This window comes from Mauremys reevesii, linkage group 8 (genome assembly GCF_016161935.1).
Source record: "Mauremys reevesii isolate NIE-2019 linkage group 8, ASM1616193v1, whole genome shotgun sequence".
Classification (NCBI taxonomy): domain Eukaryota; kingdom Metazoa; phylum Chordata; order Testudines; family Geoemydidae; genus Mauremys; species Mauremys reevesii.
The window spans coordinates 80205425-80223801 of record NC_052630.1 but is presented as its reverse complement, the minus strand read 5'-3'; the positions used below and the strand labels follow the sequence as shown (position 1 = coordinate 80223801).

Genomic DNA, 18377 nt, shown 5'->3' with positions numbered 1-18377 from the left:
AGACTTGCTGAGTTTGTCTCTATTAAAGTGTTGCTCTTCCCCTTCAGTTCTGGTGGAAAGAACACATCTGCTTTGGAGAAGGGCAGAGGGGCAGAACGAACTGACCCTTGTGTATAATTTGTACAGCAGTTGGTTACACTAATAAAGCCCTTTGAGTTCTTTCAAGATGAAAAGTGCCACAGAAGTGAAAGATATTATATTACCTAACCCCTTGGCGAGCTTCATTCCAGAGATCAGAAATGCCGAATACATTTACTGCGTGCCAAAATCCTGGTGCCACTGGGCAATCAAGGCACCAGCAAAACTTTAAAGAGTTTCCAGGTGGTGCAGCAGAGGAGGGGTCATCCTCAGAGATTTTGTTACAGTTCCCTGGTTCTTTGCCCAGCTCCTGGCCCCCATCCAGGTTAGAGTAGCCCGTAGGCACTAACTGCCCATCTTTCCCAAGGGAACATCCATCAGCTGAGAACAGCTGCAATCTGGCCACTCCTACTACCTGTTCACTGTGTCCAGGGCCGGCTCCAGGGGTTTTGCCACCCCAAGCAGCCAAAAAAAAATAAAAAAAAAAGCCGCGATCGCGATTTGCGGCAATTCAGCGGGAGGTCCTTCGCTCCAAGCGGGAGCGAGGGACCCGCCGCCGAATTGCCGCCGAACACCTGAAAGTGCCGCCCTGCTCCAGAGTTGCCGCCCCAAGCACCTGCTCGATAAGCTGGTGCCTGGAGCTGGCCCTGATTGTGTCAGGGGCCATGGGAAGAGTGGTGGAGGAACTAGCTTTACATCTATGGTGGGCTCCTCCAAGCCAGGGGAATCCACAGCTAAGAACTGCAGCCAGAGTCAACTAAGAACCGGGCAAGAGAGAGGCGCTCCTTTGAAGTCAGTACTGAAACAATGACATGATGACTGTCACATGTTTTGATTACTGCATCACCAGAGCACTTTATTCTGAAGAGGTGTTGCCAAAGAAAGAGCAGCTGCCCTACAGGTCCAGAAGCTTATTCAGTAACAGTTCAAAGGTTAAAGCTAGTAAATATCTGAACATACTAAAGCCAGTTTCCTGAGAAACAACTTTAGAATATCCCCTTTTTAAGAGACCCTGGAACTGTATCAATGCAAAGTCATGTCCTAGGGCGCTAGTCACTAAGGATTTTAGCAAGAATGCAGATTTCTTTAGTTAGCCCTAAACAGGCAAGAGTTTGATCCTGAAAGGTGCTGAGCATCTGCACCTCCTAATGGGAGCTGGCCACATTTAGCAGCTTTCAAAAACTCTCTTGCTTACCTTCAATGTAAAATCAAGAGCGATAGCAAATTTCTAGTGGACTTCATTGAATCTCTCCTTCTTTTGAAGGGGTTTGTTTGGTTTTTGGACAGGTTTTATCACAGACACATTTTAATACCATCACATTGTAAATTGCAAAGTCACACACACAGTTTGATACTTACAGGACTCCCATCTGCGCCAGGGGGGCCTCTGTTTCCAAAGTCACCTGGAAAACCCTGGTAACGAGAGCACACACCAGATATTATTTACTTGGAAATGTGTACGAATGTGTAAGAAATTTGGCAAGAACGAATGACTTGTCCTTTCTTATCCAAAGCTGGGAGGTTCTAAAAGAAGCTTACAGGAGTAAGAATTTCTATGGAATTTGGACATCATTGAATTTCTATGGAATTTGGACATCTAATTCCCATAGGTCCCTTTGAAAGCCCCAGCCCAAATTGATCAAAGGTACTAGAAAGTAAGATGATATTAGCAAGAAAGGGAAAAAATAAACAATTTCAGCTGCAGAATTCAAAACACACTTCATTGTCTTATTCCAAAATCCCATCCAAGAAAGATGTGAGAAGATTTTTTGGATGACATTTTGAGTTGCAAAAATATGACATTATCCTCTTATTGAGCCCTTATTAGGTCAATACTACGCAAGTGCCCACTGGAATGTTTCTTTGGGGTCTTCTGATACCCAGTTCCATGCCTTTATTACAAGATCACATCTTCCCCATGCCCTGTAGTATTTACTTAACCCTGTTTTTTAATGTTTATGGATGAAAACTCAATATGACAAATGTGCATTAAAATCAATGACCAGTATGAGGGACTCAGCACTGCTCAGATTTAGACCTTCATTTTCTAACCATTCTGTATGCAAAGTTATCCTTGCCAATGTAAACTAATGCATGCTTGCCTGGTTGAGTCTGCAGCTAGAGACTGAAACAACAGCACCAAATGAGGTATGAATTTCCTCAATCATCTTAGCCGAGTGTTGACTTCAGAGTTTAGTTATTGGGTAGTGATGCTATGTAGTCACCAGATGCACCTGGAATCTGATTGGACAAGTGAAATTTCAATTTTGAGCCAAAATTAGCATTGTTGCCTGGGGCTGCAGGACTTGTAGTCTTGCCTTCCTGGAATCATGGTCTTTCTTGCTCCCTATTAAGGATCCTATTTTACTTCCCCAGCTGTTGCCCCTGGAAAGGAAGCACGAATTGACTGAATTATTTTAATTCCTAATGATTTAATATCCCTATCAAATGCTCACTAACCAACTGGAAGAGCCACATGTGGGAGAGAGTGGATTCAGTGCTGTGGTGCACAAAAGTTAATGCCCACAAGAGCAGCACAATTCTGTTGTAAACAAGAGCACAAAAAACGTAGCAATCAATGCCAATATATTAAGTTGGAGGGAAGGTGTGTAGTGGAGAACTGTGCAGAGCACTGCTAGAACCAGTCTGATTTAACACATTTCTTAATAACCTAGAAGAGGTAGTAAAACAGCACACCAATGAAATTTGCAGATGATACTAAATTGGGAGGGGATTCTGCTTGGAAAAATGCAAGCTAATACAGCCAGGAAAAAAAAATCTTAAATATAGATAGTATGGGAATAAAATATCTTGCAAGCACCAGGGCTGTAAGAGAGACAAGAATGATCCTGGACATATGAGCTTGTGATACAGCTGTAAAATTCCAGTGCAATTTTGTGCTACATTTGCCAAGACATCCTAAAAGTAGGGAACATGGTATTTGAATGGACAGTTCATAGTTGCTAGCATAGTATTTTTAGACTGTAATAGAGGACACAGTTTGCTGTGTTTCCTTTATACCCTCACAGGTGTTTCAGACAGTGGATTAACACCATTTATGGACTTACTGGCCATCCCTCCACAATTGCTCTGATCCATCCCTAACCTTCTCAGTGCATTCTCATAGGGTTTGTCTTGTTCATATTGCAACTTCAGCAACATGATTTAGCTCAAGTAATTCAAGTTCACTAACACAACTGTAAATTCTAGTGTACTGTAGATATTCCACAATAGTTTGTTCCAGGAGGTAAACATTTGTTCCTAGTCATGGTTCACCCTAGGTCAGTGGTTCTCAACCTATTTACCATTGTGGGCCGCATATATGGCCCACAATTTGTTATGTGGGTCACATCCAGTACTACCTGTATGGCCCTGAGGATGTCACATTGGCCACAGCTGTGTGCTGACTGGGCCACAGGTTGAGAACTACTGCCCTAGGCTGAGCCTCAGGATAAGCTAGGATCCAGAACATACTTTTGGGAGTGTTTGCACGAAGATTTACAAATAATTGCGAGTGTGCATGTTAGAATTCACAACTAGTTAACTCACATTAATTGGAACCACCCTTCCATTCCCACAGACTGGAGGGAGCAGTTTCTTTCATCCTGCATGTAATTATCTCATAAACATTACCTTTTCTGCTCTCAGGTGTTTTCAAGGTTATAGTTTTCTCTCTGTATAGCTGCAAGAGTAGGTTAAGTTACTAACCTTTCACCTCCAGTGGGCCATGCTCAGAAGTGCCTCAGGTCACACATACTATTAGTTTAGCCCTTTCAACCTTCCTTCGTTAGGTTGTCTAGCTCATGATTTAGCAGAGCTAAATATCTTTAGTTAAAAGCTGGGAAGGGGGAGAGGGGTGCCTAACAATGGATAAACAGGGACCACAGACCAGGAACTGAAAGGAACCTTAACAGTTGCAATGGGGAGGTGGGAAGTTTGCCCTGAAATGCAAAATACTTCTGGATTTCTCAGCCATGTTTTTCTTTAATCAGAACTATTAGTCTTTTACCTTGGTGTCATCATAAGAACTGGAGTTTAACTAAATAATAAGGGAAAATTATCTTGTATAACTCTCCTCTCCTCCACAACCATTGAACTAGAGTTGTTCCAGCTAGTTTTGTTTTGTCTTGTATTGTCTGCTTTGGTCTTATTTACTTATACTTTGTCTTGTTCTTTTCAGTTTTGTCTTATTTTGTTCCAGTCAGTTTTCATTGTGGACAAGAATACGTCCCACTCCTATTCCTCTGTGAATGTACCATTAATAGCCTATATAGCATCTTGCAACAAGTGACTAGGCTCATAATTCCTCATATTTTCATCATAATGCGAATTAAATTGATTTATTCATTCTAATTCATGTGCTGACTTTTGAATTGTAATAATTACAATGAACGAACATTGTATTTTTAACAGAAATAATAAAATATCAATTATGAAAAGGGGAGAGACAGGTAAGATTGAATGGACGGTTGCATAGTAGATGGTTGTTTATTACAAACTGCAAGTCAGCTCACTACTTCAGCACTCCGGGGAGTAATGCTGGCCTAAATCCTGGCTCTCCTGAAGTCAATGAGAGCTTTGCCAATGACGTCAGTGAGGCCAGGATTTCACCCAAGACGTTTAAGCCCTGACAAATTACTGTCTGTGACTGCATCTGAAGTTTTAATTTGTCAGATGTTCTCCAGATCAATTCTGAAACATTCTCCATGCTCTGTAGCAGCTTTGCACATTCAAAATACACAACAAACCATTCAGTCTTTTATGATTCATCCATTAAAAAACTCCATTGGATGGCTACGGTAATCTCAATATTTAATGTAAGTAAATGGAAAAAACTGTGGAAATTCATTACTGGACATTGTATTAAAATCCATAAAGGAAGTTAAATCATTAAAGTTCCTACAACAGTGTAAACATACCCACATCACACAGATACAATTTAATATCCTTTGAATTTCTAGTTAAATAGAGGAAGGTGGCTTATTCACAACAAAATGCAGACATGCTTAACTGACCAGGCCGTATTTACCAAAAGTGAAGCGGCAAGGAATACATTATAGCTGTTACCACCCTGACATCACCACTGCTGCCCTCTTTATGGGCCTTCTGCTGGGAGAGCAGAAGGCCAGCTTTCCTTAGCAGCTGACATTACAGAGACGCTCTAATGGTGAAGGTGGCAGAGGGATGCACTGAATCAAGGCATCTCCAGGCAACATCCCTGTCCTGGCAAACACAGTTAACTTTTTGGGCTGCACTCACCTTCTAAGAGCCCTCTGAGGAAGGGATGTTTGCTGCTATTTTCTGCTACCTCTTCCTTTTGTCAAAGTTTCTGCCACCAAGCTCCTGAATTTTCACTGGCTGAAGCCCTCCCAAACACAGGATGACCCTGGCCCAAGGTATTTTTTGCATTCTGTTGCAAACTAACAAACAGGGCCAATTTCTCAGAAAATTCTGCTAAAGTCTGCATGTGTTAAAGCCAAAAGATAGCCCTCCAAATTCACCAGTTTTCAGCAAAAATGATTCAGGCCATTTCCAAGCAACAAACAGGCCCATCTATCACACTGTGAAAATTGTATTCAATATCTGATGATGGTGCTCACAAGTGACAACTGATATACCTTAATTTTAAGGTATGAGTTTTTCATAACATAGACTGTATAACATTTATTCCTTATGTGGCTGTTGATTCAGTAGATGTCCATAATGTTAATTATTAAATATAACAGACTTTGAAATTAACTTGCAAACCTATACACTCTGGGCCAAATTTTCAAATTGGACTCTGAAATTGTATCATGAAATTTCACATGTGCAATATATCTTTTGCTTATTTGAGGCCACCTTCTGGGAAGCCATAGTCAAAGGCTAATTTACTGCTCTTTAAAGAAAAATAGCATATTTTGGGGAGGATGTGTGCTCCAATAGATGTTAAACTCCAGATGACACCCATGAAGACACACGCTTTTAAATAGAAATTAACAGTTGGATCACAAGTGAAATGGAGGAAGCAACAAGGCAATTTTTCCAATTACTAGGTCTCAGATTCAGACTGTAGGTCAGGTTTGGGCAAACGTTTTGGCCCGAGGGCCACATCTGGGTATAGAAATTATATGGCGGGATGTGAATACTCACAAAATTCGGGGTTGGAGTGCGGGAGGGGGTGAGGGCTCTGGGGTGGGGCTGAAATGAGGAGTTCAGGGTGTGGGAGAGGGCTCCGGACTAGGGCAGAGGGTTCGGGTGCGGGGGGGGGTGGTTGAGGGCTCCATCTGGGGGTGAAGACTCTGGGGTGGAGCTGGGGTGAGGGGCTCAAAGAGCAGGAGGGGGATCAGAGCTAGGGCAGGGGGTTGGGGCACAGGAGGGGGTCAGGGGTGCAGACTCTGGGTGGTATTTACCTCAAGCAGCTCCTGGAAGCAGCGGCATGTCCCCGCTCCGGCTCCTACATGGAGGCATGGCCAGGCGGCTCTGCGCACTGCCCTAGCCACAGGCACCACCCCTGCAGCTCCCATTGGCCGTGGTTCCTGGTCAATGGGAGCTGGGGGAGTTGGGGCATGAGGCTGGGGCAGCATGCAGAATCCCCTGGCTGCCCCTACACATAGGAGCTGGAAGGGGGACGAGCCATGAGATGCCACGGCATGTGTGGAGCACGGCAAGCCCCAGACCCCGCCTGTGCCTTAAAGATGAGGACTAAGGTCTTGGAACTGATTTCAGGATCAATAAATAGACCTAGCATTAAGTAGAAAGCCAACGGTATGTGCAGAACACTGGGCTGATGTGCTTTCATTGATTTCTGTTACTTAAACCGTGGACTGCCATGTGTTAAACTATTTGAAGGTGGATCTCTATGGTCAAGAGTCCTCACTAGAGAGGGATGGGTGCAATACATGACTAGCTGAAGATGGAAAATTAATTTCTCACCACTTCAGCTACTGGTGTAGCTAGGAGCAGTCCAGTGGGATCTACACGTCATACCACCTTGAGAACCAGGGGTCAGGTGCCTTCAGTTGAATACAAGATTATAATTCCAGACAGTTTTTTAAAGTTTCCTATTTGTGTCACCTCCTTCCTACACAGATTGAGCATGAGCCATCTGCTTTTTTACCTTGATGCTCATTCTTCTCAGAAAATCTAGCACACTGCACATGGCTAATACGAGACTTATAAGCATACCAATAGCATGGATCTGCTAGTGTACACTTTTAGGATGCACAAAGTAGTACATGATTCAAATGAGAAATGAGCAGCAACAATGTAGACAAAAAACTGAACACACTGTCCTGTTAGCCGATTACTTTAATAAATTTCACCTTTTTTGATTCACACATTAATCTGTAGCATTAAAAACTTAAATAAGGTTCTTGATTTTAATTAACGTGTTTCAGGAGTGTCTTTTAGCACCTTTGGTGTTATGCACTGATTAACCCAAAATTCACATGTATTGGAAGCTGGTCCATATTTCACATGGTTTTGTAATAACTATGCAGCAAATTCAAAAAGTACACCAACAGAGCTATACATCTCTCCCTCCACAGTATTTTACATCCAGACAGCAAAAGTCTTAAAGTACAACCATATGGCAGAAAACAAAGAACTTGGCACATAACAGATCATGCTACAGTTTTCTGATCTATCAGAAATACTGTAAACCTTAGGAAGGTATGCCTAGCAGATTTGTGTCTGTCCCCAGATGCAGAAATACATTTGTATTAAGTAGGGAATACTATTTTTCCTACAAACATCTGAAATTATTAGAAGCTGCAACTGACTTGTATTCATGCCAACACCTGAATCAGACTCCTCATAAAGTCTGGAATCATAAATCTGTGTTGCATTAACAATAATTTTTTAAAAACTGTTTGCATTTTTCTGTGACCTTTTAACCCCATGGCAGTCACACTGATAGTTCCAATGGCTGAACTGGCCATCAGGTTAAGAATTCGTAATTTACATTTATTTAGCAGCACCACTAAATTTACCCAACAAGTTGTTATTTTTCTGTAGTGCAAGGTATGTGCTGGAAACAATAATACAATCATTTGTGAATAAAACTACAGTAACATTTTCAGCTACTTAAAATTATATGCAGACTTACATTATTCATTTAAATTAGCAGCAAAAGTAGTAAACCATATTAGTAACCTTACCAGTCTCCCCTTAAGACCCCTTTTTCCTGGCAGTCCTGGAATACCCTAGGAAAAAAAAGAAAGAAAAGAGACTCTACAATCTAAAAACTCTACAGAATCTAGATTTTTTAAAAGTAATTTAAATTACATATTATTGGCATGCACATTTGATTGCAAAAGGCAATCTAAAAATCACCACCACAAAAAGCAGACACTGTACCTATTTCTTGTTATAAGGGAGCAGGGAGAATGCAGGGAGAAATGTAAATTGTGATCTCTTCATTCCAGGCATATTAGTTGAATTATATTAATGTGTCCTAGAATGTTGAGAAGGGCCTGCTCTGGTTGTCATTAAGGTCAATGGAAAAACTTTCTTTGATTTGAATAGTAGAAAGATTAGGCTCAAAATCAGTTATCAGATTATCATGGGCATTTTTGTCTTAAACACATGCCAGGCAATTAAAAAATGTGATTTATACATGGACTGAAATTACTCTTAGAGGAAACTTTCACTGCTCACTTCAATGACAAGAACAGGCATCCAATCTCAGAAATTTTAGATGAAATCCAAGCTTCACTTTACAGTCAATTCAGATTGATTAACCCTGGTGCTATTTTGATTTTGTTCACTAGATTCATTCTAATCAGCAGAATTTTATTATTTAATAGGATGACATTTGCACACACCCCCAATCAGTTTTGCTGTCAGACAAGCCTTATTTTCCTTTTTAAAAAGAGTTACATAAATAATACATCTTATTTAAGTTTTCCTTGGTCGCATTCTGGAATATGTTATACTTCAGTGTGTTTCATTATCATAAATATGTACATATTTAATAAATGGTTCATTAAACCTACTCTTTCTCCTTCAGGTCCTGGCTGTCCTGCCACCCCTGGAGGTCCAATGAAACCCTTAGAACAAATAAATAATTCTTAAATTTCTTCATTAAAAGGTTGCATCTCAAGAACAAGGCTAGATACAGATTTACCACACATTTATGTACGTATAGTAGCTTGAGATTCTGGGTGAAATCCTGGCTCAGTTGAAGTCAATAGCAAAACTCCTAGTGACTTTGATGTGGCCAGGATTTCACCCTCCAAATCCAACTGATGGTGACAATCACCCACCATTGCAGAGATAACATACAAATTAATCATACTAGGAAAAAAATTCCCAAATGATATACTATTACATCAGAAAGTGCTCATCAAAGAAAATTAAAAATAACCTTTCAAATTTACTATATTCCCCACATGTAAATCAAAAAGAAATTATTTTTTGTCAATAAGTTTGAGTGATTTCCACTACAAAGGAATTATTTTGCAAGTTTAACTTGTCACAGCTGGATTGTTTTAATTAAAAAGTGACTAAGATGTCTTCTCCCTCCCTGCTTAAGTAGAAGGGGAGAATTGCCTATCCCATTAAAAAAACAGTGACACATCATTGTAAGCCTCAGTTTAATTGTAACTGCATCATGCCATGCTCTCTTTCCATGTAGAGAGTGATGCTGTCTGAGGGTACATCTACACTGGAAGTTGCAATTTCCAGGTCAAGGAGACATCCCACACTAGCTCTGACTGAGCTTGAGTGCCAAAAATAGAAGTGTCGCTGCAGTGGTGCAAGTGATGGGAGGAGCTAGCTGCCGAGAGTACATGCCTAGGATCTCAGACGAGATTATATTTGGAGAAGCTATCCTCTCCTATTGCTTGCGCCACTGTGGATACATTGCTATTTTTAGCAAAGCTAGTGCAGGTATGTCTCCTCAAGCTGGAAATTACACTTTCCAGTATCAATATACCCTGAGAAGTAACTTCCTTATGTTGCATCAAAATCTGAAAATCCACAGCTAAATACCACTGTGTTCAGTTTTTAAAATGGTACGGTAGAAATAACTGAATTTTAGAACATATGATCAATAGAGTAGCCAGAGTAGTAACTATTGTGATAGGACACATGCTAACCACTGTTCTCAAAATATCCAATTCACTTGCAGTTAAATGAATAAAAATAAAGTTAAGAAAGTGAAAACATTAAACTGAAGAACTTCTCACATGAAAATAGCACTTAGGAGTTTTTCAAAATTTTGCCTTCTGTGACTGAATTAGGACGCAATTCTACTTTTCATCAATATAGTGGAGATCAGCAGAAGCCCCACAAAGTCTAGTTAAATAAAAAAAATCATAATATGAAATGCAATGAAAAGTTATAAATGGCAGTAAATGGTTCTCACTCATAAGAGCTGTTCTCTGTTCAGCAAAACACAGGTGTAACTTTCTTCTACTAGACAACGAGAATGTCATTGGTGATTACTCCACTGTTGGGTTTGAATGGGATATGTGCAATTCAGAATATAAGATGACTTGAAGGAAGTCACACTTATGTCCTTGGTCAGCCCATTTCCTTCAACATGAAACTGGTAAAGGGAGGATTGTATTAGGAGGGAAAATAAGTTCCACGTACAGGGAGCTATCCTGGGAAAATGTATTTTTTTTAAATTACGCTTAAAAAAATCCACCTCCTAAAATGTAGTCATCATTTAAATTCCTGGCTCTTAAGATTTGAAAACCAACACTATGTCCTGAGAAATTTAAATCTCCTCTCAAACCTTCCATGGTTTGTATGTGCTATATTCCATGATATTGCTTCCAAAGCTCAGTTTCACATTTTCATGGCTGTGTGCATACATGACAGACACATACAAATTCAATTGCAAATTGGCATAAACAAAAGTACAATGAAGTGATTCTACACATAGAGGCTCTGAGAGAGAATGTGCAAAGGCAGGTGCAGCATCTAGTTACTGAAAAAAAATCAGTGTTTTCACACCTATCTCTACAGTCCTTTGAATTTAATGAAATATCTTAACCCATCTTTTGAGGATCTTAGGAAGGACAATACTCTTCTTGGTACCCCACACATTAGGGAAAAATGCAGCTCTCTTTTCTTTCCCTGAATTGTCTTAAAACCCTTCAATAAGCAGGATCCAGAGCTATCATAGGAGTGTGTTCTAACCTTAAGAGCTCAAATTATATTGACATAACTGCATGGGTCAATGGCACAAAAACATGTTTCTGGGTCAACATTACAGGCAACATCTGGCAGAAAGGATTATGTAGGAGACACCCTTTTGAAACATGACATTCTGAGATTGTTAGTATGAGTCATTTTTTGAGCAATTACAGAACAAGTCATATGAAATAAGAAGAAGCTTGTGGGCCACTTAGTGGCAAAGATTGCAACCACCTTTCTCTTGTATAACAGGAGAAGGAGTTGGCTACAGGTTTATAAAGAACTTTGGGGCAAGAGAAAAAGGAGCAAATGTCTGAGGACTGAGAGCCATGTGGGTGCAATATCTTTGGGACACAAGATCCTTACAAGCAGAGGAATCAACTCTCCCATCAGATAATGAAAGCTGAATTTAAGAAGAGCAAAACTTAGACACATTTCAAAAAACTGTTGCAGATGAAGGCATTAAATATCAGCAATAAAAGGCACAAGTGCACATATTCAGCAACATGATGGAGAAGTTGTAACAGAAGCTTGACAGCATCATAAGGTACAGATTTAAAAAAATTATTAAAGTTAATGTTTAAGATTAAATATGCACAAGTTAAGAGGGAAGGTACTGTACATCTGGGGTCCAGCTTGAGTTATGGGGGATTACAGGTATCAGTTACAAGGATCACGAGATACATACATATCACATAACCAGCATAGACCCAGATTGGGGTGCGGGTTTTTTTAAAGCATCAGTGGATAAGTGGACTCAGATATGCCACCCATGGAATGTATAAAGAGCTCAAATCAGGATCAGTGTCACAAATAAGTACATGGGTGGGGTACTTCACAGCAACCTGTACGATAATGGAGTTGTGTAAGGATGGGGGTGGAATAAAAACCTGAGAACTTTCTAGCGTAAAGCAATTACAAATCTCACGTTACAATACAAAGTTAACATCATATTCCCATGTGATCCAAGTCTGATGATCTGTTGAGGGCAGTGACCTTGAAAGAAATAAAATCTGATGGTTTTTACATATATAGGTGTATATGTGTGAAAAATAAAAAAACGTTTTTTTCACTTTTCTCCTTGAAACTTTACTCAAAAATGATCCAAGCAAAGCTTAAATTTTTAAAGGGCTCAGATTTGTACCTCTGGTCTGGGCTACAAACGATATCAACGGAAATATTTTAGGATCTAGCTGAAGGTGACTCTCATATTCTTTACATGACAAGATTGTATCCTTCCATCAACCTCTGTCACAGTTGAAGATTACAAATGCCAGATCTGCCTTCACTCCTGACAGCTTCTATTACAGAAATAATGCTTCAGGCAGGAAACGGCCTCTTCCCCTCCACTTCCCCCCTCTGCTCTCCCCCCCCACTCTCACACGGTTCTTTTTCTTTCTTTTCATGTCTGTATATGTTCCAAGCAAAGGAAGAGCAGCAAGATGAGATTATTCTATACTGCTTGTAGGCATGAAAAAGAAATAAATCCTCAAATTTTTAATGAAATACAGTTTGTCATTAACCAGTTCTGCAATAGACAGAGTGATTCAGTGGCCGTGCAACTGGTAATTCAATGAAGTTTCTCAGGCATACTATATGTATAGAAATACAGCCATGCATGCCGTAATGCTTACAAATGTTACTTACTCTTACACCTTTAGGACCTGGGTTACCTTCTGGTCCAGCTAAACCCTAGTATGAAAAGACACAACTTTTACTTCATTTAAAATAAATGGAAATACTAGATTTAAAAGAATTATCACAATAATTGTTAATTTCCAAACTGGCAATGCACTTTTCATGATGGGTGCTATGTGAACCTCTAGACAGAGATTGCAACTTCCTTTATATTAAAGTTATTTCTTTTTGGAAATCTTCTACCCAATTGTGAACTTGGCATTAAAATAACTTCATGGAACTTTTCATAAACTTTTATATTGGAATGCAGTTCCAGTAATTTTCTAGCCAACATTAGAACAATAAGTTTATTTCAAATACTCAAAGCATTTTGTATTTTTAAATGTTGGCATGTTGTCATCCAGTCACTATATAAACTATTTAATAATGCTTTTTAATATATAGCCACAGTAAAATTGGTCTAGTAAAATGTTGAAATAGTTTAGAGAGCATGGGTCAAATTCAGCTCCTCAAGCAGGCAGGACTCCATTGAATCAGTTGACGAATACAAGGACTGAATTTGGCTCATGTAGTTTGAATGTTAGGAAAAGTGACTGACATTTCCTCTTAGTTCAGTATATGCAGTTGGTGCATTATCTATCTGTCCCAGGTATATAAACAATCAATATTACAAATGGCTTGCATTGATAGCATTTGATGTTTTCATTGGTTCTCTCTCTCAATGAACTGAATGGAAAAAGCCCTTTAACATACTCTTTCCCCACATAAAAGTTAAAGAAAGAGTTTCAGCAGTAAAAAAAAGTAAGTGTAGGCAAATAAGTAGCAATGGCACTAGAGCAGAATGCTTTCTGTTTCTTCTGAACATTAAATGCCAAAAGGTTGAAACAGACAGAGAGCAATGAAGGTTTTCAAAGGGGTGAATAGGGCTTATACATTCTGTAATTTGGTAACAAGATATGTATGCACTAGAGGGATACAGAATTACTGTGTCTCACTCACTCAGGGCTCAGTACTAAGGGCACAATGTGCCACATTACTTCCGTGTATGGTGCCTCTGAAAGGAGGCTTGTTCCAAGTATTAGTGATACAATGTCAGCCAACACAGTGATGCCATCAGCACTGCCAGCAGATTTAGATATGGTACTTTTAGAAGTTACATCATTAATGCTACATGATGGCAGACAATCCTTTTGCGGTAGATCAGTTTGTCAAAACACTCCTTGCTGACGAACAGGCCATGTATACTAGGCATCACTTTGAAAATTAACCCCAAAGAGAGGAAGGGAAACATATTTTGAACTAATGTATACTACTGAAAAGGTGCTTATAACAGGAAAACATATAATTCTATTGTATAGTTACTGCACCTGCCTGCCAGGGTAACCAAGTGAACCAGCATTGCCAGCCATTCCTGGAATTCCCTAAATTGAAAGTGAAAAAAATGTAATCAGGTTTAGTGTATTTTTACCTGTTGGTGAGATGAAAGAGCTTTCTCCTAACACAAGACTGTTTCTTGTGTAAGTTGCATAGGAAGCCCATAAAACCCACTTTTTATACATAATTAAAATCGGCATGATTACTTCCTGAGCAATGGTGCACACATTGCAAAAGCATTTAGGATGGAGGGAGAGGGAGGGAATTAGTCCAAAATGAAGTGAAGTACAAGGGAAAAACCACTGATTCATGATGATAGATGATGTTTGGCAAAATCAGGTATGCACAACGGGAGATGCCCTCAGGGGACAGGTATTTATGGTGCAGATAACCCAAGCTGACACTGATCTTGGCCATATTATTAAGATTTACACTTTTATGGAACAAATGTACAAATGTATGTCCTTGTATAGCTGAATTTCCTTATATTGGTCTCAATATGGGTATGCTAGGATAAGGTTAGACTAACAGTGGATTGATAATGGGTACAGTAAACTCTTCTGTTTCCCCCTCTTCCCCCCCTAATCAAATCCAAAAGTGTCCCTTGCCCCCTAATAATTCTGTGTATTTGATTGTTTATTTTAAGAAAATTCTACTTTTCTGAAATGGGCAAATTCTTGGGTGCCAGGTGGTAAAGTTCATTGTTGAAGAACTGGACACCTGTTTGGTGAGCAACCTTTACTCAAGCAAGGTCCAGAACTAGATGAGATGTGGTGAAAATAGTCAGGATGGGAGAGCACTTCATTAGCTGAGTGGTGACACTTGACCTGTATCTCATCCTGTTAGTCCTTCATTCAGGGAATAATAAGTTCACTAAAAAGTTTCAGACAAATGAACCAGTTGAAGGTGTTGCCAAGAGAGAGACAGGCTCTCTGATATCAACAATTTCCCAGTCATTACATCGCATCACAGAGAATAAGAAACCTCTGAAACATTTAAAATGTCTTTCATAAATAAAAATGAATAATTAACAATAAACCAGGAGTTACCATCTTGACCAATTTCCACTTTGCAATGCCAGGGAGCTGGGCATCTAGGCCTGGCCTCCAGGACTGGTATTCATGGCAGTATCAGCCAATCTAGACTAACCTCTGTCTGGGGAAACTCATGTAGTTTTCCTGATCCAGTGCCCACTCCTGCAATTTATCTGTTAGAGAAGCTGATTTGGCCCAACATTTCTGGACCGTAGGGCCCTTAGAAGGTCCATTCTTGATATCAACCAGGAAGAAAAACAAGAGGTGCCACTGGCCAAAAATATTAAGAGAGAAGAAACTCATGGCACAGGTGCTGGAGGAAGTGAAGCCACTTGGGATTCTCCAATGATCAGCTTCTCCTCAAAAGCCACTACTAAGATTTGGAATGGGAAGGAAGTAAGAAATTAGAATGTCACCATCTTTCTCTCCACCCCTGGCTCTCTACTTGGCTAATTTTATGCTTAAACAAACCAAGTCCATAGGGAAGGCTTAGAGATTGTCCAACCTGTCCACCCATTGTCACATGTGGGAGTCACACTAATGCAAAATCAGAACTTCCTCCATGAGCGACATGCAGCTGGTTTGAGTGAGGAAGAATAATCCCAGGCATCAGAAGTCATGAATGTAGGAAGCAAAAGTTATTTTGCGTAAGGGCTGGGCCTCCAAGACGGTTCTGCTTTCCATGATTTCTTTCATCCGCTGGGCATATATGGGAGATTGATTATTCCCTGAATGGGTTGGTCTGCCATGGAACCAGGATCCAGGGACTCCTAAAGCTTGAAACACTTCAGAAGGCTATGGATATTTTTGGCTGAATTAGGTCCCAAAAATTCCAAGTGCAGATCATGACAAAAAACCCAAAGAGCAACAAATCATTTTAATTGACTCTTTGTTCTTTTTAAAACCTTGCTTGCACTCCCAGTCACTCTCAACTAATTCCACATTTGATATATTTACAGTAACTTTTTTCTTTGTTGTAGAGGTTTATGGAAATTCCAGCCAACAAGTGGATACTTTGAACTTCACAAAGTCTGTAGCTACTGACATGCAAAATGACTATCATTGTCCTGACTCTTTCCGGGCCATCCTCTACAATTACATATCTTATTGTTACAGTCCTTAAAATAGCAGCAGTAAGAACAGGCTGCGGAACAAAAGTATTTTCCCAAATTTTTATAAATGAGTTTAAAATATTTCAAAAATAATATATCAGACTATGAATAATATTATTTATAACCATAGTAGGGGTATGTTGAGATGAGGTCAGACAGTCTTCAGTACTGCTGGGCAAACAGTAATTTCACACTGAGGTCTAATGTATCAGATTATATTCAAGAGAGTTCACACACTTGCATATTTAGTGCCAAAATTATTCCTCTGATGTCAGTCTCTCTCTCTCTCTCTCTCTCACACACACACAATTTACCCTCTTGTTTTCATTACTAGTTAATCACTTTTCACAAGCTCCTACTTTGGTTCTCAGGTCCTGCAGTTAACAATGCTGTTCTTCTGAACAACTCTGATAATTAATTCTCTTGCAGAAAGACGACAGAAGCCGAGGGACTGAACTATAACAATTGCCCTCACTTCATCTGGTTTCTTGGAGTACAGCTCAGTTAAAGTTTTGGACAGCTAAAATCTATTCTTGTATTTTTTGTTTTTGACTGCTCCTCTGGTCACTACTATCATTAGGTCATGGTTATTCATTCAGCATTGACAGGGCATTCAGTACTGTATACAAAAGAGAAAAACTTGACTCCTGTTCCAAGGTTATGAGAGTTGACAACCATGGCCCCTTGCCCTTATCTCTTGAAGGGAGGAGTAACAAGTGTCTACCTCTAACACTCACATGAAGGATACTTTAAGAAAGCAACACACAGTCCCTTCCCATCTCCCCATCCAGAGATTAAGCATGCATTGTCAAGTCGCAGCGGTAAGGTTTTGAAAGATTCTGAATTGCCTTCTAAAACATTACACAACACACTTCTTCCATGCCACCAGACTTGCTGGAGAAAACAAGTTGGTCTATTATGTTTTACCTAGGCCCTTAAACCATACTCATCTCCATGACAACTAAGTATCTAGTCAAGAACTAAATCTATTGAGTATTTCTTCAACCAGTCAGCAATTGAAAGAAATTATTTGATATAAGCATTTAAAGCCATTATCTTTAATTGTACTTAACATGCTTTGTACAATGTGTATCAACTGTTACAGTGCCTTCACCACTCACTTGCTCGCCTCGTGGACCTGGTAGCCCTGGATAGCCTTTGGGACCCTGCAGGTAGAAGAGATGAACAGATGTTGCAATGAATACATTCAGATATGCAAGATGCAGCTTTGGGGGTCTTGATTCCCCCCTCCCCACTTTATATTTTTCTTCAGCAAAGAAGAATTTTGCAATCTTTCTTTCTCTGTGACATCCACATTGCTTAATTTCAGTAGCTGCTGTGGGAGGAGGGAGAAAGAGAAACTTACCTCAGCATAGATGATTTCTAGCTATGCCTGCTAAACTTGCACCAGTAGTCACAGATTTGTGTAAGCTTAAGTAACACGTAGACAAAATGCCTTTAGCAACAATCTGCTTGTAATTATTGCAAAGCTGGATTTAGTCCAGACTGTTTCCCCATTCCAAATCCTTGTCATAACACTATCTCTGAATGAGCCAGTTCAACTGAGATAGGCATAACAAGAAGATACTCACAGAGAGCGCCAAGAAGCTCTCTAGGAAAAGATAACTAAGAAAACAAAAGATTTCTTTCATATGGACTTAATTTTTTTAATACTCCATATGTGATGATAGTTTTGCAAAAGTAAATGAAACTACCACCTTCCTGACCCTAAATAAAGTTTTCCAGATTATCCTGGAATCTTTAACTCATAGAAGTTTATCATTGTCCCTCTTTATATTAAGCATTATGATGATGATGGTTTGCCTGTACAGATGGTGGGTGAAATCCTGGCCCTGTTGAAGTCAAGAGGAGTTCTATACATGATTTCAATAGGGTCAAAGATTTCATCTTTTGGTTTCTAGACCATGCCAAAAGCTTTGTTACAACAAACTGAATGGCATTACCTCATATGAAATCATAAAAGAGGAATAATTTTGTTCAGTAATAGTTT

At 39.7% G+C, this 18377-nt stretch overlaps 1 protein-coding gene across 1 annotated transcript in view; it reads right to left on the bottom strand.

The window, feature by feature from the left end:
* COL24A1 (collagen type XXIV alpha 1 chain) overlaps positions 1 to 18377 on the bottom strand; it is a 246219-nt gene that overhangs the window by 158877 nt on the left and 68965 nt on the right. Inside the window, exons 8-13 of the mRNA XM_039484094.1 lie at positions 17488 to 17532; positions 14214 to 14267; positions 12856 to 12900; positions 9057 to 9110; positions 8220 to 8264; positions 1438 to 1491 (exon numbers count right to left, since the gene is read on the bottom strand). Coding sequence (XP_039340028.1) covers positions 1438 to 1491; positions 8220 to 8264; positions 9057 to 9110; positions 12856 to 12900; positions 14214 to 14267; positions 17488 to 17532 — 297 coding nt within the window. The remainder of the gene's footprint in view (positions 1 to 1437; positions 1492 to 8219; positions 8265 to 9056; positions 9111 to 12855; positions 12901 to 14213; positions 14268 to 17487; positions 17533 to 18377) is intronic.